Source organism: Ruditapes philippinarum, unplaced genomic scaffold (assembly GCF_026571515.1).
Source record: "Ruditapes philippinarum isolate M1 unplaced genomic scaffold, ASM2657151v2 ctg1479_1_1_1_1, whole genome shotgun sequence".
NCBI classification, from domain to species: Eukaryota; Metazoa; Mollusca; class Bivalvia; order Venerida; family Veneridae; genus Ruditapes; species Ruditapes philippinarum.
In genome coordinates, this window is record NW_026862628.1 from 153,906 (window position 1) to 179,612 (window position 25,707).

A 25,707-nucleotide genomic window follows, 5' to 3' on the forward strand; every position below is an offset into this window, starting at 1 on the left:
TTAACCTCTCTTGGTTCAATTGTCCTCCACTTGAGTGTAAGATATGGTTAACTTTTGATAGAGGGATCTAGCCAATGGTAAAGAAGGTACATGTAATTGTTTCTACAGGATATTTTGATAAAGAGTTGAGAGGTCATGACCTGTGTAATGTATAGTTCATTGTATGCACTGGTTTCTACTGGACTTTATGGTAGTTACAGGTATGCTGGAAATTTTTGTACTTTTTAAGAACTTTAATTCATTTCTTGTTTGTGATAAAAAGGAAATTAGTGATGTGGAAGTATAAATTGTGTTCACTTTTAACTGCCATATGTACATGTTTTAGTACTTGACACCAATGATGGAAGCTTGTGAGTGCATGTGTTTGAATTCTTACAAGTTTGGAAGGAATGTTTTGGATACAAAATATTTTATTTTCCATTTTAAACTACATATAAGACTTAGTAATAATGATTAGATGTTTTTAACCTAATGATGCAGCTGTGAAATTCTTTTAACCATGCTTTTCAATATTGCATGGTAAAATTATTGTTTTTGAAGGTAATTTTAATGAAATGGTAGATTATTCATTTCTAATACTTTAAACTGTTGTCAAATTACAAACTTTCCCATTTTGATTTCTTATAAATACAATAAATGTATTGCCTACATGATAATTTGATCATTTTGTAAGTTAATAGGTGGCACTGACTCCTAAGTTCTTCATAATTTACTGTAAACTGTTTTAAGTGCTCTTCTTCACAAATAGCAGTGACTCAAAACTATTCCTATTTTGAATCAGTCTTTAAACAATTACTAGTATATAAATGTGTACAAGGGAAGATTTCAACCAGTTAAATTGAACTGCCTTTTGTTTTTCACTGACTTTAGGCCGACAAAATATCAGGATATTTTATTTGTCTGGGGTATTAAGTCAAGAGGCTGACTTGCGAAGTATTAAGTCTTAAGGATTAGAGGGTCAAAAGTGGAGTGTTTGATGTTTAAATACTGTATGTGTAAATAGTGATAAACTGATGCTAAAATGTAATTCCTTTAGATTATTTTTTACTATAATATGATATTAACAGGAATGAAACCATTTTATGACCCTCCCTTGGTATATGTCTGTATTTAATGAATGGTGTGATGCCATTTTATTACTGACTAAAAATATATAAGATAGATCCTATAAAGTGATGTTAAGTCTTTTAAACACTTTTTACTTATTATTTATGAGAACAGGGTTTATTTGGACATAATGCATATCCATGTAAGTGTTCTCGTTGAATAATTAATATTTTCACATTTATATGTTTGTATGAATGATGATTATAAAAAAAGAAAATAAATTGGCAACTGGCAAAATTGAAATTACATGTAGGCCTTGTATAGCATATTGAAGTTGTTCATAGCTAAAGCCCCCACCCCTCCCTCTACCATATATTCCCTACCCTGTCCCAAGCACTGGCTTTTAGCAGAAGTTAATATGTAACAATAGAAAAAAGTATAAGTTAGAATAATTAGAAGCACTGCAGATGTTCAAATAATATGATTATAAATGTCAAAATACATAATGTCAGATATGATCAAAGTTTTCAATGCTCAAATAAAACTGAATGCAGAAAAAACTGGCCAAGATTGCCCGTATGTTTATAGTGGTAGAAATGTTTGAACCTTAATGTTTACAAACAACTCCTGACTTAATGGTTTAGTTGTACAAAAAGAATGATACAGGATCAGGATGGTAAAGATTAAAGGTTATGGATTATGTCTTAATCTGACATAAAGCTAGTGATAAACATCACAGAGTTTATAAATCTCTTCATTTCAACTCATCAAATCATTGACCAGTTGAATTTTAATCTTGATAAAATCATAGATTTAAAAATTAACTTATCATTTCCCACTTATCACTGGGTTTCCGCCAGGTCAGCCTGGGCATCTGTGTATTAAATCTGTGTAGTCTGCATAGACCAGTCTGTGCGAAAGTTTGTCGGTCCTCGGACCTCGTAACTGAAAATAAGGAGGACCGAGATAAATTTCGATATACAGTCAGTCCTCATGTCCGAATAAAATTTCAGCCAGTTTGAAACAGTTTTTGGCCTTCTAAAATATTCAAAACTTCCAAGATCGATCTTTTTTTCCATTTTTACTTGTATTCACAGACCCAGATAACCAAAATCACCACAAGATACAACCAGTTTTTGCTAAGTAATGTAAGCCACCATCTTGTCTTGGATAATTTCCTTACCAAAACATATTTTTTTCTCCAATCTTCAAAATTAAACCTTTGAAAGATGTATCGTTTTCTTGTAAATTATGTTTATGTTTTATTTATTATGTTTCTGTATATTTTTTTTCATAGTATCTTATAGTTGAGTCGGATAATTCATATTTGCTCAATATTTTTGTTTATAATAATGGCAATATCCCTCCCCCACCCCTACAAAAAAATACCTTTCAGAGTCTAGGCTGTGAAAAAATCATCAGGGCCTGAAATAAATCTAAGGATCCCTGGCAGTCCTTGTGACTGGAAAATTTTTTTGACTTTCACATTGACTGATAGACTATCAAATTGTGGTATGTAACCTTTAATTACCACACTATATATCTTAATTACCACACAATAACCCTTAATTTACCACACTAAATATATCTTAATTTACCACTCTAAATATATCTTAATTACCACACAATAACCCTTAATTGTTAATCTTGGTCTACACTGGCTGCATGGGTAAAATCATTTGCCGCACGCAGGCTAGGGGTTTAATATGCAGATTTTTTTAAATGCTACTATTTGATTGTTGTGCAGTGTCATTAATAGCAAGTTTAGGGCTAAATGTGCATAATGCTAAACTGGTGTTGTATTACGGTTAGGCTACATGGGTCAGGTCAGGTGTCACTTTGACACTGTATTGAATGTAAACTGCCCGAGACTGTGTCAATTTGCGCTATCTATAGATCTTGTAGATTATCTGGTTGGTTATCACCTATATAACAGTGATTTCAGTAACATTTACATTATTGTTGTTATTTTGATATCTAGCTAATAAGTTTTATCACGGGTGCAATTTTAAGGTGTTTAAATATGACATCATGAAGGATGTTGAGTAGGAATTAAAACTTTTCACTTAAGTTATTGGCAGGTGTGATGAACCTTAACCCCCTGCTAGGGTCGAGTCTTTTACCTGTCCGTTTATTCATGAATTATGCTGAATAAGGGGTTTATGGGGTGTTACTAAACGCTGGTGACAAGTGGCGTTGAATGGGACACTCATATTGGACCCGATTTGTTACAAAACTGACAGGTGGTATAAATGTCTTTTTCATTAGTCGGAATTAATTCTTCGGTTAGAATGGATGCGTCTGTCGTTCAGCTGTGAGTAAAAATTATGGTTTCATTTTATTTTTTCATTCAGATGTTTTTTTGAAATTTGAATTTCTTTAATTGAAACTGTTAATAGGAGTAAAGTCAAAAATTGAAATGTAAAATTATAAACAAATTGAATTTATATATATTAAGGAATTAAAGATTACCGGTATAATGTTTTATATTTTCATTATTTTTATGTTGTAAATTTATTTCTTTTATCAGAAAATTAAAGGTTGTAAGCAATATTAAAGAAAAAAAAATATAAAATAAAAAAACAAGGTTTAAGGTTTATAAAATAATATGTGTGAGAATTGGTTTAAACTTCAGGATTTTTTTAGGGTTTATTCAGATATTAACTCATGATGAGTATGGGAAAATATCATGATTGTTTAATAATATGTATGATAGATAATAAGTACATACATACATACATAGACAGAGAGACTGGACTCGCAGCTTGTCGTCTATATATATAATAATAATAGTATAAAATACACATAGGCTAATGTATTATTTTTTTTTCTGTACGTCTGTAAGTTATTTATTGAGTATGGGAAACTATTTGCATTGTCCAGATGGCGATGGTTAAGACCTCAAAGATAATGTCATGATGCTTCCAAAATAAGTAAATTATTTTATGTTGTTTATATTTGTAAATGTCATGTATGTGCTTGGGGTTACTACGTGTTACTATATGATATATATATAAAGATCTGAGAGAATTTAAACTTAATAAAATTTTAATGGAGATTTTGGTGAGATGTGAAATGGTAAGTACTGATTTATATTTCTTAAGGTTTAACAGTGTATTTATTATAATTATTTTTAACTTATTTTAAGAACTTACAAAAATTGGGGCTTTTTTATTACTGAAAAAAAAAAAAAAACTTTTTTAAAGACTAAAGTTTAGACCTCCAAACTTTCATATTGAGACAGTTGTGAAATCAAAGTAAGTTTATTTTATAAGTGTAGAGTGTGAATATTGTAATATAAAATTGGTTGAATGTTTTGACTTAAACTGTTACATAATTATATTTTTTTGTAAGTTAACTTTTCTTTATAAAAATTTAAGACTTTAAGAAGCAATGTAGTGATTTTACGGAAAAATGTGATATTTTAACAAAGGCCATAAGGCTGAAAGACAAATAAAGATACAAAAGTGACATTTGAGTGGAAAAATATAACATCTTGAAAAAATTTAAAACCAAAATTTAGATTAAGATTTTTTTAAATCAGGTAGCTTCTGTTGAGTAAAATGATACCAAACTAGCTTAATAATAAGTTACATAACTCTGGCTTCAATTTGTAATGAAAAATGTACAGTTGTGCCCCCTTATTCATTGCAGTCAATGCTGCAATGATATAATGACATCTCTCAAATACTGACCCAAATGTATTTTCCTAACTTCTCATAAGATTTTTTTCTACATATCATCACAAAGGTCAAGGTCAGGTTATAAAACTGGCATAAATTTATCAAATTATGCCATTATTAAGTTACATATAGTTAACTTTGGCATCATTACATGTACATGCTACTAGGGGTTCCATTTTGTACAAGTTTTACTGTTTCAAACATATTAAAATATTTTCTGAAAGTATAATATTTTGTGATAAATGTTTTTTAAAGCTCCACCCAACTGTTCAAGCCATGTTGAGGAAATGTTTATCACAATGTGGTAGGTGGAAGATTCATTGTTCAGTTATTAAAATTCAAGCTTTCTGATTGGCTCAGAAAAGGGCCATATGCTAACTCTTCATCATAGATGTTTTTTTTTACTGAAATAAAAAACAAAACAAAAAACGTCCAAATGATAATTGCTAGACGTTTTTGCCGAAGTAATTGGACCAGCAAAACAGTTTCAGAATGACAGAATGTTTCAACTTCATCCCCCAATTTCATTAGAATAAACATTTGATCAAAGAATTGGGTTACTGGGCTAATCCAACCAATTGATGTAGATATTAAGTAGGTTTGTATGGCAGGACCTGCTTCTGTAGATTGATTCTCCTAGGCCCCACCCATGCAATTGGAGCACCTGACAGTTTGTGTTTTAATTACTTAAATTAGGGTTTGTTTATTATAGTTGGCTTGCTTTGGCAGTTGTCAGACAAGCACCTGTTACATATTAGATTGGTTGGGAAGCAGAATAATTATAATAAAAGCAAAGGAAATAGGGAAAATCAAACGGATCATTTACATCTAGTTTTATTATTTTCACCTGCTCTTTTTTTTACTTTATATTTTATTTCCCCAAAACTACTGTTTATATTTTGATATTAAAAAAAAAGAAGTGAAACAGTTGTTTTTAAGAAAGATTTTACAAGGTTAAAGAATCTATAGAAATTCAATATTGTTGACAAAATCTGAGTCTATCTGACCTGTTGCTTTAATAATCTTATAAAATCTTTGATGATGCTTATAAAGGCTGGTTCCCTTGTCTGATGATGCTTATAAAGGCTGGTTCCCTTGTCTGATGATGCTTATAAAGGCTGTTTCCCTTGTCTGATGATGATTATAAAGGCTGTTTTTTCTTGTCTGATGATGCCTATAAAGGCTGGTTCCCTTGTCTGATGATGCTTATAAAGGCTGGTTCCCTTGTCTGACGATGCTTGTAAAGGCTGGTTGCCCTGTCTGATGATGCTTATAAAGGCTAAGGTTCCCTTGTTTGATGATGCTTTTAAAGGCTGTTTTTCTTGTCTGATGATGCTTATAAAGGCTGGTGCCCTTGTCTGATGATGCTTATAAAGGCTGGTTCCCTTGTCTGATGATGCTTATAAAGGCTAAGGTTCCCTTGTCTGATGATGCTTATAAAGGCTGTTTCTCTTGTCTGATGATGCTTATAAAGGCTGTTTTTCTTGTCTGATGATGCTTGTAAAGGCTGGTTCCCTTGTTTGATGATGCTTATAAAGGCTGGTTCCCTTGTTAGATGATGCTTGTAAAGGCTGTTTTTTCTTGTCTGATGATGCTTATAAAGGCTGTCATTCACTTGTTTAGCTTTGAATAGTTTGGTGTTTGGTTTAAATAGACCATACTTTGAATGTCATAAGGCAACTTTTTAGCTTTGTGAAGGGTTTCTGTATATAGTTTCAAGAATGACTGGTCAGTGGGCACTGAATTCCTCTATATAATTTGTTTACAGTAATGAATTAAAAGTCCTGCCTGATGGATTTCAAACTAGTAGCAATATCTAGCAGATGATAATGATTGGTAGTCACTGACTTTTATCATCAGTTTTGCAATGGAACCCTGGTGTAGATCTATACTAGTGTCTAGTGGCAGAGGCTAACTTATTTTGGTTACAGCATGGTAGGGGTTAATACATAAGACGATATTCACAACATCAACAATTCTCATCTAGGGTTTCATCGTGTAATGAGCATTTTAGGTAGGTTGATAGTTTCACATGCTAGTTGAGCAATGTTTTATCATTATAATACAATTTAAAATTATTACCATTAAATGAACCAACCAATTTCAGATATACTAGATTAATGGCAAAAGTGTCTGAAACCAATGGTTGATCTGTAAGAGTAAAAATTAAAATTGTATGATTGTTTTTTAAAGAAAACTATGTACAGTTTTTGTTATAACTTGGAGAAAAAAATGACTATTATTATGAACAATTTATTGTCATCAAGTTAAGACAGGTTCTTAAAACTGCATGTCAAAATATTTCAAGAGAATCAAACTTTATAAAATTGTACTTAGAAAAGTGTGCTGCTTCAACTTTTAATTTCTTATTTTCCCTAGTGAATTGGTGATCAGTTTTCTGAATTGGGTTAATTTGTTGGTTGTTTTTATCTTTGTAAATAAGGTTACTTTGTGAAAAATAATTTTCTCCTTGTTGATTATTTCAACCTTGTGGATTGTATCCACTTTGTAGGTTGTGTAATGTTTAAACTTTGTGGACAATGTTTTAAAAAATGTTATCTATATCAGCTTTGTGGATTGATTTCTGCTTTGTGGATTGTATCAATTTGTATTGACTTCTTGTGTTTATTTTTCTTAAATATTCTGTTTTCCTCAATTTAAAATTAATAAAAAAAATTCCTATGTCCAAAGAAATTGAAATTTGATCGAAGGGGGGGCTCTTCTATGTACTTTGATCTTTTAGGTTTCATATTGCCAAACAACTAAAATACAGATTTATTGATAAAGGGGGGAGGGGACAAGCCAATAGATCAGACATATTTCAATGAAAGTTAAGAACTTACCCATGCAAACTGGCCATTAAATCCTAGTTTGAAATCCCTTATTTTGTCTCTTTGTATAAATGAACAAATTTGTTAATAAGTTCATTCAATAGTACTTTTTATAAAATTGTAGTAAGGGTATTGTGTTTTGTTTGTTGTTTTTGTAGCAACTCGGGCAGTATGATTGGAAATATTTGTTTAAAGATTTGTGTTGGATATGACTTTATTTCAATTGATATTATGTATCAAAATTCAGAGGTTTGATTTTGTTGTGAATATTTGAATTTTTATGCAAGCATTACTGGACCTTTAAATACTATGAGGTAAGAATCTGAATGAGTGCTGTCACATACATATATAAAACGTTATATGGGCCTTTAAATAGATAAGTTGATTCATTTGATGCTACCTTTAATATATAAATGACTACTGTAGCTTTTGCTAAAATTACTTAGCTCTGTTCCTATAAGGTCAAATAACTTAAGAGGTTGTCAGTGAAGAACATGATTTCTAATTTTCTATGATGATCTTTTTGTTGACAATACAATCAGTTTGATATCATTTGTCTTTCGCTGATCAATTTTTCTGTTAACTTCCTGCATAATTATATCCCTTTATAAATAAGTTATAATTATTATGTCCCTTTAGAGGTAAGTTGTATTATGTCCCTTTATAAGTTAGGTACATTATGTCTCTTTATAAGTTAATTTTATTATGTCCCTTTATAATTTAGTTGTATTATGTCCCTTTATAAGTTAGTTGCATTATATCCTTTTATAAGTAAGTTGTATTATGTCCCTTTGTATTAAGTGAGGTATATTATGTTCCTTCATAAGTTAGTGTATTATATCCCTTTATAAGTTAGTTGTATTATGTCCCTTTATAATTTAGTTGTATTATGTCCCTTTATAAGTTAGTTGCATTATATCCTTTTATAAGTAAGTTGTATTATGTCCCTTTGTATTAGTGAGGTATATTATGTTCCTTCATTAGTTAGTGTATTATATCCCTTTATAAGTTAGTTGTATTATGTCCCTTTATAAGTTAGTTATATTATGTTCATTTATAAGTAAGTTGTATTATGTCCCTTTATAAGTTAGTTGTATTATGTCCCTTTATAAGGGGCGTCCGTGGCCGAGTGGTTAAGGTCGCTGACTTGAGATCACAGGTCCCTCACCGCTGTAGGTTCGATCCTCACTTGCGTTGAAATCTTTCATGTGAGGAAGCCATCCAGCTGGCTTACGGAAGGTCGGTGGTTCTACCCAGGTGCCCGCTCGTGCCTGAAATAATGCCCGAAGGGGCATCTGGGGTCTTCCTCCACCAATAAAGCTGGAAAAAATCGACGAAAAAATCTCGGCGGGACGCTCTAGGATGGCCCGACAGTCCATATGGGCTTTCCGGCGGCGACCTTAAATAAACACATTAAAAAAAAAAAAAAAAAAAAAATCCCTTTATAAGTTAGTTATATTATGTTCATTTATAAGTTAATTGTATTATGTCCCTTTATAAGTTAGTTATATTATGTTCATTTATAAGTTAGTTGTATTATGTCCCTTTATAAGTTTGTTATATTATGTCCCTTTATAAGTTAGTAGTATTATGTCCCTTTATAAGTTAGTGTATTATGTCCCTTTATAAGTTAGTTGTAATATGTCTGTTTATAAGTCAGTTGTATTATATCCCTTTATAAGTTAGGTACATAATGTCCCTTTATAAGTTAGTGTATCATATCCCTTTATAAGTTAGTTGTATTATGTCCCTTTATAAGTTAGTTGTAATATGTCTGTTTATAAGTCAGTTGTATTATATCCCTTTCTAAGTTAGGTACATAATGTCCCTTTATAAGTTAGTGTTTTATATGTTACTTTATAAGTAAGTTGTATTATGCCCCTTTTTAATTTAATTGTATTATGTCTCTTTGTAAGTATACTTAGTGAAGAAATACTATCCATTACTTTTATAGATGTTTCACAGGAAGGAGCATGCTTGTTTAAAGTTTTATAATTATACTTCAGTGAAGTGAAGAAATATTATCCATTAGCCCTTAGCTGGATTTCAAGATAATTCATGGAAATGATAATTACTAATAGGTTACCCTTGTTGCAATAAATCAATCTTTTTGTATATCTTAGAGGATTATCTTCAAGAGTTAAGCTCTGAGCATTTTCTTAATCATAATGCTGTACATAAAGATGATTGATATTGTAGAGAAGCATGTACCTCTGAGAATAATCTTTTTTTTAAATCTTTATATAATTATCTCCTTTGTGGCCATAGTCGTTTGAAATGGCTTTTAGATTCTAATCTGCTGATTTAGATAAGAATTTACTACAAGTGCTGACTGCATGTCAGTGGTAGTGCTGGTTCATAGAAAAAAGAGCTGTTGAAGTTTGATGAAAATCAGCTTGTTACAGATGTTTGTTAGTTTTCTAGGTAAAATTACAAAAAAAAAAAAAATGTGAAGCAAGACACCTTTGTTCAGCTCAAGGCTTTTTCATTTAATGGTGTAATTTGTTGATGTAGCTTGGCTTGTACCTGCTGAATCTTGTTTGATATTTAGCTCTGGCAATAAATAATTCTTGTAAAGTCTTAAACAAGGCTTTATCTTGAAGTTGAATCTAAAGATGTAAAAAAGATATGTTCCAATTTGCCAAGAAAAAGATTATCAGTTAGTGAAGGATTAAAGGCAAGAGCTGTGGATTAAATAACAAGTTAATCAATTTGTGCTTGGTGCACTTGTAAGAACTTAATCCTTCTAAGTGATGGTAATGTTTATTGGGAGTTTGAAACACATGCCTTTATTATTTTATGCCCTTATTAATGAACATGAAAAAAAAAGAAGAAATTTTTATACACAACTTACTCAGTTTTGTAGTTGGAATAAAAGTTCTTTAAAAAATAATGACATCTAGAAAGGGTCATCAGAATTGTCTAAAGGGAAGTGGTGGCCAAGTGGTTAAGGTGTCTGCCTCTCAACCCAGGGATCATGGGTTCTAGCCCCACTAGGGTCACAACCATGATTCTTTATATGACATCAGGCAGTACTGGTTGGTTCCAGGAAGACTGGACTTGAAAGTGGTTAATGTCAGTTGCAAGAACTTGCTTGGCAATTAAGCTTTAAAAAATATGTTAAAACTAAACTAAGTTGTCTACAAAATGAAAATGTTAAATTAAATCATAATTGACAATAATAATTACTATATCAACTAAATAAGGGACACATTTCATATGTAAACTGTTATCTTTTGCAACAACTATATCAGTATGTTTAAACTTAACTAAGTTGTCTAGAAATGAAAATGTTAATCTGAGTTGAAAATTGGTAATACTATATGGACACATTTCATGCAAAAGTTGTTATCTTTTGCAACTGCAGTATCAATAATTATTTACTCAAGATAACCACGTTACAAAAAAAACATGTACATCAACAGGGTGTCATATTTTTGATGTAAGTAAATTATTAATGAAGATTTTATCTGAACTGTTACGAAAACAATGTGAAGAAATACTGTTGATTGGATATATTATGGTGGGTTTTTATCACATACTTTTTATAGTTTTATTTAAGAAAAAAAACCAGATGTGATAAAAACTTTAGACACTGGCCTCGAGCGAAATATTTACTTTTCTTTTGACACAATGCATTGAAATTTTTTGCGTCAATAATATTTTGTTTGTCAAGGATCGTAACTTTATTTGCTCTTTTAATTGAAAAAAGTGATACAGTTCATTCATTGAGGACCGTGTAAGAACCAAAAAACTTGATAGCCCATTGCTAATCCTTTCAGCAAGGTGATTATATGGGCGTTATATTTCACTGGGCTCCTGCAGTTCAGACTTTCTACTGTTTCATACGTGTAAATAAGAAATAACCGTCAGAATGTCTAACTTAATTCAGTAATAACAAGTTTCTCCAGGGTGAAAGACATGAAATTGAATCTTTGAGAGTATAATAATTCAAGACGGATTACAACAGATTACGTCCTTTCATATCTGTTGTAAGAGGTTGTCAACAACATTTTTAATTATGTATTTTACCCCACTGTAAAAAATACCGCACTTGAACTATAACAAGTAGATAACCTTTTTCGGACAGTAAGAAATGAGTCATGCTCTTAAAGCTACCAAATAAGGGAAACATTTCTTTTCAAATAAGTTGAAATGACACAATATCAGAGTGTAGCATTACTGTAAAATTAATTGTACTTTTTGATTACATTGCTAGGTTGTAACATTGAATAGTGTATTTATCATTTTATTCAAATTACACACCCCTGCCCAAGATGGTATGCATTATAGAAGCTGATTCAATTGTCGCCATATTTAACTTTATAAGATATGATATTATATTAATATATATTATCTCAATCAAGTAAACGTGACTGTTCTGGTTTGATTTTTTAATAGAGTTGTGGCCCTTTATCATATCGGTTTCCAAATGTTTGAAATTAAATTTCTAGATTTATGCATCAATCACAGTATCAAGTGAATATGTGAAAAATAATGGTGATATTATAATGCTTTAGATAACATTCCTTACATTATGCTCCTGAATATGGAGCAATATATAGTAGCCGCCTTGTCTGTCAATGAATTTTTGTTTGTTAACATCACACCAACATATTATAAAGGTCTTATGGCAACTTTTTAGCTTTACTGGTGGAGAAAACTCAGGTTTCCGTCCGTGCATTATTTCAGGTAGGAACAGAACCATGATCCTTCCTTTAGCTAGATAGAAAGCTTCCTACAGCATAAAAGAATCCAATGTCCGCACAGGAATTAAGAGCAATTGGTTTGAAGTCAACGACCTTTTACCACTTGGCCATGGATGCCCCTGTCAGGAGAATAATTTGAAATATATAAATTTAAAAGGAAATTGATGAAACATCAAACACAGTGATAGAGACCATTGGGAACCAAAGTGTGTCCAGGATGTATTTTTGACAAAAAATAAGGTTCTATTAATGACAATATTCATTGTCATTTCTATTTCTCCACTTATCAGGCTTGAGTCAACTTCATGAAACTTGCATTAATATGATATTTCCCTTTGTTAATTGAATGCATAATAATACATGTAGGATTTGTATGTTATTATGCTTTGATGAAATTTTGATGCTCATTTTTCTATTTATATGCTTTGTAATTCCAGTATAGTCAAAAGAGTTAGATATTATTTGATTCCAGTGTATAGACAAAAGAGTTATTATAATTTAACTCATTTTTCTATACTGGAATTAGATAATAACAAAGAGAAATATTATTTCAGTACAAACTGCAATTTTAATAGATATTGTATACATACATTATATTTTTCAAATTCTATTGTTTGACAAATTGTTTTGTGGAGTCTAGACATATTTTTGGTTAATTCTCTTGAATTAGGAACCAGTAGTCTTGAAATAAAGAATAGAGTGGGTGTTGCACTTATTTAAAGTGTCAGAAAGCAAGATTGCATGATGAGGGAACATTTGTGGTACCACCCAGTCTTTAAACATGCACATTATACCTGTTAACAATCAGTCTTCCAGCACTAATGAGATTTTCTGAAATAACATTGATAAAGTTTGAAGTTGACCGACTTTGTATAATGTTTTCATGTGGTAATTAAGATATATCTAAAAGATATAGGCATGATTTTAGGGGTTTTTTTTTGTCCTGAAATAAAGAAATAATTGGTAATCATTGGTTTAGGTATTTCAATTATTTTTCTATTACTAAAAATACATTTTGTATAAAAATATATACTTAATGTAAACAAAATAATTTTTATGTCTACCCATAAACATAATATATCTTACGGAACGTCGGTGGTTCTACTAAGGTACCCATTCGTGCCTGAAATAATGCACGGAAGGGCACCTGAGGTCTTCCTCCACCAGTAAAGCTGGAACGTCGCGATATGACCTATACTGTGTCGATGTGACGTAAAACCCAAAACAAACAAACAAACATAATATATATACCATAAATTTTTCTATCTCTCTCTCTTGCAACTCCTTATAAAAACATTCGTTGACTTGTTCATATGCTATAACAGGCATAGTGACAATTCTTGTTTTGCATCCAGGAACTTACATGTACATGACTGTGTACAGATAGAAGTAAACCATGCTTATTCATATTTTTGAAAACTGTGTTTTCCCTTTCTATTGAATGATAAATGTAATATAAACATGTTAAATTGACATACCCCTTCCTAATCACATGGCTTTTTGTCCAAAAACATTTCACTTTGGTTTTTGATGAATTACTTGATTTTTCCTTAATTTCATGACTAAAAATGTAATGGTTTACATGTATGTAGTTTTAAGTGCTAAGAAGTTTTGGTTATAGTTAAAAATTCGTTTTAAAAGTGCCAGAAATTTGCTGAGTTGTTATTGTGTCAGACTTTTAATTTATGAACCTCTAGCCATGTGGGTTCAAATGCCGTCAGGTGGCGAGCCATTCTTTTCTTGGGAAAGAAACTTTACACTCATTGCTCAGTACTGGTTTGTTCCAGGAACGTCTTGGAGCAATTGTGTCGAAAAGCTTCTAGCCTCCTACACAATCAAATTAAAATAAATTCAGTATATTAAACTTTTTAATTTTTAGTTTGTTTACCATAAAATATAATTCATTCTAATTATCTTTATTGCTTCCGGGTTTGAATATTCATGGTGCCTGGATTGAAATACTTGTATTAAAAAAGTACTGTATTTTATTAATTTTTTCACAGATTTATGTACAATTTACATGCATTCAGGTACTTTTATTGTGAGAGTTATGGTACTTATTTCGAGTTCTTGTTTGTATATGATGATAAAGAACAAATAATAAACAGAACATTATTCATATACAACAGCTCATTTATCAATTTACATCTCATGTAAATCATTTTAAAATGCATACTCCATGCTGCAGTTGTTTGCTCTAATATTCTCGATTAAAACGGTTTTTTTCTGTACATAATGGGAAAGTGTTTCTTTATGTTTAAATAATGGCATCTTAAGTTGGTTGAGTAAACATACTAGGAGTTTGGTGATATGGAAATAGGAATTTAAGTACAATTGTTACACACCTCTCCCTAAATAGAAAAGTCTCTTCACTGAAGTCCCCTTGTGTTGGTCGGTCGTAAATCAAATAAAAAAAATTGTTCAACAAGCACCCAAATGTTTTAAATGAAAGACATGCTATGGACCATAGTTTTACATTTCAACTGTAACTGTTCTACAGTGTGATATTTGCCCTCTGACTCTAGTTTTCAGACAAAATTGTTTAATGTGTTAACAGTAATGTAAAGCGTAAAACAATTCAGTTAATTTTATGCAGGCTTGAAACAGAATAATCTTAAACCACTGCTGAATTTATTCAATGGCTTTGTATTATTTAGTTTGCCATTCTTTGAATTTAGAATTGTCCAGTGCTTGTTTTAGGGATTTTAGTATCAAAATGTCCAGGGCGAGGAAAAATATGCAGTCTGACCTGGGACCGTTGGAATAATTTTATCGGCAGTAACAACTAGGTGGCCATTTGCACATTTCTATACTATGATGATCCTCATGACCTTATTGTATTTCAGCTCCTGTCATTTCACTTCCATATCATTTTGTTGTTCTTCTCTTTTCAGGTGAAGACTCCTGTGGCATTGCTGTGAAACCTCAGGGAAAATTATATAAATAAGGTTTGAACACATTTTATTCCGACTTGAATAGTCACATATATTGTCCTAACTTTAGGTACTTCTTTTGAATATAGCAATTAATCATTACACTGCTAAACTTATATCATGGACTTGCCCTGGGCTTTGAATTTTGATCACTCTCTTAGCACTTAGACTGCTAACATCAACTGATTTCATCCATGTCACCAGTGCAGACCAGTCAACTCGTATATTCATGCATCAGATTTGGTCATTTGCTATTTTCCCTAAAAATGATGAACATGAACGGTGTTGTCAAGATTGAAAGATTCAGCATGATAAGGTTAAGCAGTTTCAGAGATTTCAGCGTGGAACGTATTGAAGATATTTGTAATTTTACAAGATTTTTGTAATATATATATGTACAGGCCATCCTAACTCTAATTTGGTGACAAAGAAAAGTCAAGATTATTTATTATTGTTAGCACTCGCAAGGATTCAACTTGCCCAAGGACTTAAATTTCATGTGATCGGTCCATTATCTCGTACCTTTTACCATCCAATTGTTACCACTATTTTGATTGTGACCAAACCCTGCAGATAAATGAACATTAATTAGCAAAGATGTGTGAAGAGACAAAGAACTGCGATACTAATCATGTATTCTTATTCTGCCGATGTGAAACATTACACTGTATAATGTACAAACAGATGAAACGCATTAAGATCGCATTGAGATCGAAGATCGTAAAACTATTGACATAAACCTATATGGTCACAGATATACAAATATGATAGATAAATATTGTGCAGTTATTTGCGAAAGAATTATCTTAAATGGTCAGTTTTAAGCTTAAGTCATTAGTCATGAATATATATCTAAGTTTTAAGTTTACAATATAAAAGCCTTAAAATAAACGGGCCTTTGGTAAGATATACCTAAATATAACACATTTCATAAGTAAGGAGTTTAAAAGTCAAAATAGATCATTTAGCTTTGCTGTTTATAGAACAGATGGATCCATGCTCGATCACGCTGGTGAATATACACTTTAAGGTTTGACTTTTTTGCAAATGAAATTATTCACAGTAGCATTATTGTCGGTTATTATTCAGGAACAATAACTCTAGCATAGATTGTGACCGAATTATAGTAGCCCTTTCTGAACATATAGAAAGTTCTTGGATAATAGTTTTAAATTAAACAGGCACTCTAGATGTCTACAACCATTGAGCACAACCACTGAACATATTTATTTAATATTTCATGAAATTTTTTTGGGTAATGAGTGATAACTGTATTGTGGCTTTTAAGCTGAATTACTCCCCTTTGTAAACTGTGAATTCCTTATGACCCATGTTTTACTGTCAGTTACCATAAATAGTGCAGCATTCTGCCCTTCTGACAGCTCTCCTTTTTAAATGGTGCTGAGGATATTAGAAAACATTGGTGTATCTGAAAAATAAAATAAATTGGCATTTAAAAAGATCTTTTAACTTAAATTTTTAATACATTAGACAAGTACACTAGTGTTTCTGCAATTGTATTCAAGAATTTTGGTAAAAGATTTTTTTAACCTATACTGGGTATAATGTTGCTTTTGCCAGTCATTTCGTCTTCAATTAGGGATGCTTTACAGCATGAGTTTGTTGGTGGTTCTTCTCTGCCTGAAATAATGAATGGAGGGCCTATCATCTTCCTTGAATGTTGGTATAAGACCTTTGTCTTAAACCCAACAACAACAATAATTAACAAGCATCGTTGCATATTGACAATTAATTATGTAGTAAGTATGACCTGTCAACAAGTCAGTATTTTTGTAACTTTTAACTTAATGTATAGTACTTTATTACTGTCCAAATTGCGAGTGAAAGTTTTATGGTTTTACTGGAGTGTAGAAATGTAAATTTTAGTGAAGACCAAAGCAAATCGGAATGACATAACTATGTTAACTTTTGACATTCGTTGACTTTTAATAACTTACGCTATACCATCATTTTGTTTGTGATACCGAGCCAAACAGATCTATGTGCTAAATTAAGTTTAAGAAATTAGGCTTAAACTTTTTATCCCCAGTAAGCTATTTTAAATAAAGAGTGTATGGAACAAGTGTTTTATAAGATTAAAGCAGTAGTTATTTATTCCTGGTCGGGCTTTATTAAATTTTATTGTTAATTTAAGGACAGGGTTGTTGGATTATTTCTTTTATCATTTGACTTTTACCAGTGTTAAATCTCCAGGCATTATTAATGATATCTGGATTTTTTCAGGAGTGGATATCTTCTGGTATTATATTATACTACCTTGAAATGTGAATTAATTTATCTGTTTTGAAGCATTGGGATTTAAGTGTTATTGGCAGTGTGAGTATATAAAAGTATATTGTTTTGATAATGTAGTTTTTTATTTTTAAATCTGTTTATTAAATATAATTGCTGTGTCCAATAAGAAATTGACATAAATAATAACACTGATGATAAATAGAATTATAAAGTTTTAACTATTCAGAAAATGACAAATTAATTTTGTATATGTAACCATAAATTCAACATAAAAGTTATTATAAATTGTTGTGGGAAAAAAAAGATTTGTTTCAGTTGTAAATTTAAAAAAAGATATGCATCAGAAATTCATATTTTTGTAATTGTTTTGAAATGTTGAACATGTGTTTAATATTGTTTAAATAATGAATTAACATCATGTGAGATAATTAACAACTGAAGAAAATTGTGCAAAATTTAAACAAAGTAGTATTTTAACTTCCATACAAAATACTAATTCATTATAATTAAACCAATTGCCAAAAGAACAAAGAAAGCAAAATGATGGTTTATCTTTGTGGCAAAGTATTTCTTCTGAAACCTTCTCAAGATGCAAGAATAAAAAAGTTTTTGAGAAATAAAAATTATAGCATATCTGAGGCATAATGAGCCTTTAAGTTTGAGCCTTTAAGTTTAAATGAGTATATTTTAAAGTTTACTTTAAATTGATACTGTTTAGACTTCTTGTTATTTTTCTTTTGTGACAAAATCATAATTATTTATATTATTATTAAGTTAACTACAAAAAGAAGAAAGTAATGAAATGGACATTGTTTTTTTGTTTTTTTTTCTCTTTAAATTGAGTTTCGAAAATTGAAAATTTTATTTTATTATTGATGTATACTTAAAAGACAGATTCTTTTTTTTTTAATGAATCTTTGAAGCAGATTAATTTAGTCCCTTTATAACACTTTATCATGTAATGTTAATTTTTTTTCCCTTTCATTAACACCGAAAGAACTACTTTTTCAAATGCATAATGTACACTTTCATTGAATTGATTACAAATTTATAATACTGTATTGATAAGTATTGCTGGAAGTGATTTTAATCTGGTAAATTAAGTCAAATGTGTACATCGAACTTCAAATATTTATGTTAAAAGTTATTTGTCTGACAACCCAGTGTTGCTGGTGTATCGAAAAAATAAAATCGTGCGGATTTATTTTTATCACTATTCATGAAAGAACATTTGGTGAAAGTTAAACCTCTTAAAGGGCTTAAGCTAATTAAATATGAATTACTTTCAGTTTGTAGTGCTGGGACTAAATATACAATATATGTACAAAAGTTTTTGTTATAATATATAGAAAACAGGGATGCTTTGTTGTTTTTAAATGGTTTTTGTATGGCAGTGTTGATTAACTGTAAAATTGGAATATGAGAAAGAGATTATCATATGTAAATTAGGTAATTATCTTTCAATTATAATTATCAGTCACGATAATTGAGGTCATTAACCTAGCTTTCTATAAAGCTGAAATCACTGATATCTTTCTTAATGTTTTGTTTTGATAAATTAATTTTGTAAAGATGAAGTGTATAAATTTTTTTTTGCTTTTTCATCAGTACACTTAGGTCCTTTGATAGATATGAAATTTTTTCTTTAATAGGTAAAAAAAATGTTTGAAAACCGGAAATTACTTTTGATAATTCTTGTCGACAGAATGATTATTTTCTATATGAATTAATTGATATCAGTTGCCACAGACTGTTTTCATTGGAACATAGTGTTCAAAACTATTAATTTCTGTAGATGTGTTTTTACCAATTTGCAAGCATAGAAACTGTGCTAATATGATTTATTTCTCAGACATTGTAGAATTTAAGAAAATTTTAATACAAAAGTTAAGTGGTAACAGGCAAAAGATTATACTTAAATTCACACAAAATGTATCCTTTATGCACTGGCTTAAGGCAATGGAATCTTAGTATATCGCTGGTTCTAGCCCATTTATAATGTTCAATGCTTTTTTAGTTTAAACATATTTATTTCCTGAATATATACATTTACATATACAATACAAATCAAACATTTTTTTAACATACTTGAAATATTATAATTTTACTATTTTAATGCTGTCAATCATTTTTCTTATATTATGAATATGGAAGACCATGCAGAAGCAAGGGTGAAAAAATATACCATAATGCATCTGAACTCCTTACCTCGTAATTATGACATTGAAATGAAAATTGAAATTTGAACCCGATTGTGAAACAAACTTTTATATTGTAATATGAATCACTTATATGTGTCAGCTTTCTGAACTATCCAATATTGCCATCATTTCAGTAAAGTAAAGGTCCTGATTAACTCTTTCCCTGCCACCCCTGAAAGTGATTAGTCTTAAAATGTCACCAGTGTTGAGCCAGGCCAGTCTAGGAGTCTGGTTTAAGGCTCTAAAAATTTGGCTGACCAATTTCAAATTTTCATCTTGATATACCAAAAGTTGATAATGAATATATAGTTCCAAAAATGGAAGCTGAACAATTCAATCACAAAGTAAAAAATAATGCCCATTAAATATTAATACCCCAGTAGAATACTGATATAATCATCATACGGTAATTTGATTGACTCTTAAGCTAATGCAAGCTGGTTATTATGACATGACACTGAAATAGGCACAGTCTGACCAGATTCTGTGTGTCAATTCTAGGCTTAATTAATGAGAGTCCATCTGCCCTTTTAGGCACTGAGAGTACAAACCCCAGACATGTCACCATTCATGTCCTTAAACGTTAGTATCTGCCAAACGGTGAATTGTAAATTTCAAATACTGTAATTCACTGAATGATGCTAAATATGTATGCATGTCGATTTTTGTAATTTTTACTACTTAGATGCACTGAGATCATATGACCAGGCTCTATACTGTTGACTGTTTTAATTCAAACTTTTGGTACTGAAACCCCTTCCATTAGCAATGAGCTATTAAAGATTAAAAGCAGAGCATGTTCATTATACAAATTCAGTGGGGGAATGGTTGAAACAGTTCAGAAATAATGCCGTCATAATTCAGTTAATTGCCAAGTTTGACAAAGTCTATTCCGGCATTATTTTAAGTTTATGGTTAATGATTTGAACGAGTTTTGCAGTGTCAAGTAGTACTCAAGTAGCTCCGTTGTTTTACTTGTGTTGCGTTACATTAGAATAGCGCAGCGTCATATTAAAAGTAATCTAATATCTTAATTTAATCTTTATAATTGCAGTTAAGAAGACAAAATTGAAAACAGATTTAAACGATAAAGTGTTCCAGTAAAATTCGGTGGCAAGGTAGGAATGTAGTTTATTAAAGTGCATTGTAAAATGTATAAAGCTAAAATCGACATACAGCAGCTTAAAAGAGCCCCACTGAGGTCCGAAAGCCAGTTAAAAACATAAAATTTGAAAATGTTACATAGATTTAAAAAAAAAAAAAAAAATATGAAAAGAACAAAGAACTTGAATTCATAATTGATAATTTGTTAAAAAGGGAATATGTGTAGACAATTAAATATGTTGCAAGGTAAAATTGAATATTAAGAAACTAAAAAAATAATTTAAGGAATCATATGGTACAATAGCTGTCATGGATAAATTTTAATACGGAAAAGTAGAATATTTATGACTTCTGTACTTATTTGTAATATTTTTGAGAACACTGACAATAAATTGATGAATTTTCGACTGATTTCGCATGACAGAATCAATGCCAATTTTCAGCCTAGCGGGAAAAATTTGACTTTAATATCTTATACAAGGGTGTATTAATTAACAAAAAAACATGTGATATAATTAAAGTTGGGGCTGCGTCTTATAAGAAGATGTGCCTCGTAAGGGAATATAAATGAATGCATAATGACATATAATAGATACAGTAAGATATTGAATCGTCCCTCTTGAGTTAATTCAGATTTTTATGCCCCCACAATGTGGGAGCATATAGCGTTGCACTTGTCCGTCCGTCCGTCAATCCGTCAGTCAGTCAGTCCGTCCGTCTGTCGGTACGTCCCGAAATCTTGTGAACGCAACTCCTCTTAAACCGGATGGCAGATTTTGCTTAAACTTACAGGGATGAACAACCTTAATGTGTAGATGGTAGTAAAGGAAGGAATTTTTGCTGCGACCAAATTTAACAGAATTACGGCCCTTTGTTGATTTTTTCACTAGATACTATGTAGAAATTTTGTGAACGCAACTCCTCTCAATCCGGATGGCAGATTTTGCTTAAACTTACAGGGATGAACAACCTTAATGTGTAGATGGTAGTAAAAGAAAGAATTTTTGCTGCGACCAAATTTAACAGAATTATGGCCCTTTGTTGATTTTTTCACTTTATACTATGTAGAAATTTTGTGAACGCAACTCCTCTTAAACCGGATGGCAGATTTTGCTTAAACTTCAAGGGATGAACAACCTTAAGGTGTAGATGGTAGTAAAGGAAGGAATTTTTGCTGCAACCAAATTTTACAGAATTATGGCCCTTTGTTGATTTTTTCACTATATACTATTTAGAAATTTTGTGAATGCAACTCCTCTTAAACCAGATGGCAGATTTTGCTTAAACTTCAAGGGATGAACAACCTTAATGTGTAGATGGCAGTAAGGGAAGGAATTTTTGCTCTAACCAAATTTAACAGAATTATGGCCCTTTGTTGATTTTTTCATTATATATACTATGTAGAAATTTTGTGAACGCAACTCCTCTTAAACCGGATGGCAGATTTTGCTTAAACTTCCAGGGATTAACAACCTTAATGTGTAGATGGTTAGTAAATGAAGGAATTTTTGCTGCGACCAAATTTAACAGAATTATGGCCCTTTGTTGATTTTTAGTTTTCATCTTGTGGCACATGTAGTCCAAAAAATATTTGACCTAGAGTCATAAGATTGACAGAACAGTGGCGTGTGGGGGCATCAGTGTCCTATGGACACATTTCTAGTTTTTTTGCAATAATTGCCCACCAGAAACAATATAAAAAGCAACGAAAAAAAGATTTGATGTCAGGTCTGTAAATTCAAGTGTTTATTTTTATAATAGAAAGCATGCTTTTCAAATAAAAAACTTCAAAGTCTTTATTATGCTCTGTTAAAAAGATTTAGCCTTGCAAAGAATTGAAGACAATAAAAATAATAAGGTAATAAAAATTGAATTTCCTCTGTTTAAAAGGCCGCTGACTTAGCACCTATTCTGTCTAGTATAGTTTGTAGAATGGAAAATTTGATCCAAAATTAAAGGTTTCTGTTACCGAAAAAGTTGGAAGTATGTTTTTTGTATGGATTACAAGTGATACTCAAGTTTTCTTTCTAGAACTATGTTCGATATTTATTTTCATCAGTGGTATGAAGCATGGGGAATGAAAAAATATCCCATATAAATTTATAGAAAAAAACTTTAATTTACTGTTTATTTTATACATTTTCTCATTTTTTTGACCTTATATTTCCAAAAATTCCCTTTAATTCTGCGTGTTTTTTAAATAAGTATATAATAAATAATTTGATTGGTTGTTTGTATATAATAAACAATTTGATTGGTTGATTTCAGGGAAGAGATGAGTATTGTTGGAGGATTGTAGGATGAGAGAGCAGACGGTCTGTTGGTGAGAATGATCGAAGTGTTACAAGATGTACAGGGTTGGTCAGCAGATGCCACGTGTCCTTATCCTTCTATTCAGCTTGTCCATGATGTCGATGTTGTATGTGGCCAAGTTCGGAATTTACATGGACGGACAGTTTCGGCACGAAAGAAGTATTGAATTCTCTAGCAAGCAGCCGAGCGACATTGATCTTCATAGCAAGTATAAATCGGAGGTGCAGAATCTACAAGAAAAGATTCGTATGCTTGAACATATATTAGAGACGACCGATAGGAAAGCTCAAAATCTCTCAAATCAAATTTCACACCAGTCGTTAATGATACGATCTTTACAGGAGTTTAAGAATAGCTCAGACTTGCAAAAACCTACCTCTGACAGTGTCGATACAAATTATTCAAATTATGTTCAGAGTAAAGTAAAAAAGGCGGAAATATTGCATGGGGTGGCTTTAAAATCTGAATACGAAATTATTCCATTCACAAAATTCACGCTTAATAAAATCTTTTTAGTAGAGCCTGGATTAGGAAAACGGGTTGTAGAAAAACCGATTGGCTACAAAAGGAAAGATATAAATGATGTAGTGACATATGCAGTGAATGAAATGAATAAAAATAGAACAAAAAATGAAAGGAAATTTAATATCGAGGATTTTATTGAAGGTATGTACCGAACCGAGCCCATGACTGGGACGCAGTATGAGTTATTTTTTCGTGAAATAGATCAACCTCAAAAACATGCGTATAGAAAAATGACATTGATGAGACCTTTTGGTCTACTTCACAATGTAGAGTCTGGTCAGAAAAATACATCTCAAGTATGGATCAATCTTATTTTACCTCTCTCAGGAAGAATCGAAGCCTTTCGCCAGTTCATGACTCGCTTCGTGAAAGTGGTTATAAATCAGGACAGGCGCGTGTATTTAACTGTCGTATATTTCGGGCAAGAAGGTTTTAAGACGGTCAAAGATATCATGACTTCAACGGCTAAAGAACATAAATATAAACACATGAAACTTGTGACTTTAAAGGAAGAATTTTCCCGAGGGCGAGGTTTACAGGTTGGCGTATTAAGTTGGAAAAGCGTTGATGTTCTATTGTTTTTATGTGACGTCGATATAGTGTTTACAGTAGATTTCTTAGAACGTTGCCGTGTCAATACAGAGCCACGAAAACGTGTTTATTATCCAATTGTGTTCAGTTTATATAACCCGAATGTTGTGTATAGTCTTCAAGACATGACAATACCATCGGAGCGGGAACAGCTAGTCATATCAAGGAACACTGGTTTTTGGCGAGACTTCGGTTACGGCATGACATGCCAGTACAGATCTGACTTCAAAGCAGTCAACGGTTTTGATGAATATATCTCAGGGTGGGGTGGGGAAGATGTGTTTTTATATCAGAAATATGTGAGAACAGACTATTTGGTGATACGCGCCACGGATCCGGGATTATTTCACCTGTGGCACGAGAAAACCTGTGATCCTAATCTAAATTCGGAGCAGTACCGGAGCTGTATACGATCTAAGGCATTAACGGAGGCATCACATGCTCAGTTAGGTCTGCTCGCATTTAAAGATGAAGTGAATATTCATAAGAACCTCAGCAAAAATCAAGTCGTACCACCTATCGGTTCAATGGATGCACCGGACAGGATGAAACAATCTGATCAGTATCAATCAGAAGAATAAGGACCAATCTATTAAAAATTTAGCTATAAGCCCCCTGAATTTATGTAATGGTCTAGTCCTGCCTTGAATTTGGAACTGTCCATTAGTGTTTTAAGGGATTTCAATATCAAAATATTAGATTGGAGCAGCCATAAGTATAGAGCTTTTCCGACTATATGGATGTGCATGTTGGCCTGCTGGTTCTATACTGGTTGATTAAAGTTATTATTATTGTCTGTCAATAGCACTTAATAATAGGTTTAAAACTGTATTTCTTATACTATAGTAATCATGTAAACAAAAACAGAGAAAAGTCGATTTTCATGAATTTAAGAGAAAAATTCTTTTTGAATGTCTGTGAAATAATTGTTTTAGGCGTTATTGTGTTCAAGTATTAAGGTTTATAATTACATTTTTGATGAATGTGAAATTCATGCATTTTACTTGCATGAACTAATCATTTTTTGCGAGAACTATAAATATTTTGTTCTTACAATTTACGTACAGTACCAAGATTACAACCTGTTCATTGTGAATTGATGAGGTTTTTTGTATAAGTTTTTAAATAGCATGAGATACAAATAGAAACAAAAACAAATATTAAGTCTGTTATAGGAACATGACAGCATAATGGACCTTTCCGGTTTTTTGTTGCGGAACATTTAGCCACACCTTTTCCATTCATTGCTAGGTCAACTGCTCACAACTTAATCATGTTTTGTGCAAACCAGGTCAACCAGTGACTATGTATTATATCAGTGTAGCAATTGGATAGCAAGTTAGCCAATTTACATAAAACTGTAAACACTGGAAAGGTCCATAACTGCACTGAATGCCATTCCCACAGATTTTATTACATATTTTTTTGTAGGCTTATTCTACATAAGTGCCTTTAAATGCCCGATTCATGAATGAGGCCTTCTATATTGACCCATGGTGATTGGGTTGAAATGC

The 25,707-nt window shown here is 31.4% G+C and overlaps 1 protein-coding gene across 5 annotated transcripts in view; it reads left to right on the top strand.

Moving 5' to 3' along the window:
* The window catches only part of LOC132719622 (chondroitin sulfate N-acetylgalactosaminyltransferase 2-like), a 51,047-nt gene extending 25,668 nt beyond the window's left edge, over positions 1 to 25,379 (top strand). Inside the window, exons 1-4 of one of the 5 annotated variants that reach the window (XM_060703418.1) lie at positions 3,241 to 3,361; positions 15,165 to 15,218; positions 20,715 to 20,778; positions 23,033 to 25,379. In XM_060703418.1, the coding sequence (XP_060559401.1) occupies positions 23,113 to 24,774 (1,662 nt within the window). In that variant the 5' untranslated portion in view covers positions 3,241 to 3,361; positions 15,165 to 15,218; positions 20,715 to 20,778; positions 23,033 to 23,112 and the 3' untranslated portion in view covers positions 24,775 to 25,379. Of the gene's footprint in view, positions 1 to 3,240; positions 3,362 to 15,164; positions 15,219 to 17,372; positions 17,541 to 18,701; positions 18,909 to 20,714; positions 20,779 to 23,032 lie in introns of those variants that run through there. The other 4 variants (XM_060703420.1, XM_060703423.1, XM_060703421.1 and 1 more) reach the window with 4 other exon arrangements.
* The last annotated feature ends 328 nt before the right edge of the window (positions 25,380 to 25,707 follow it).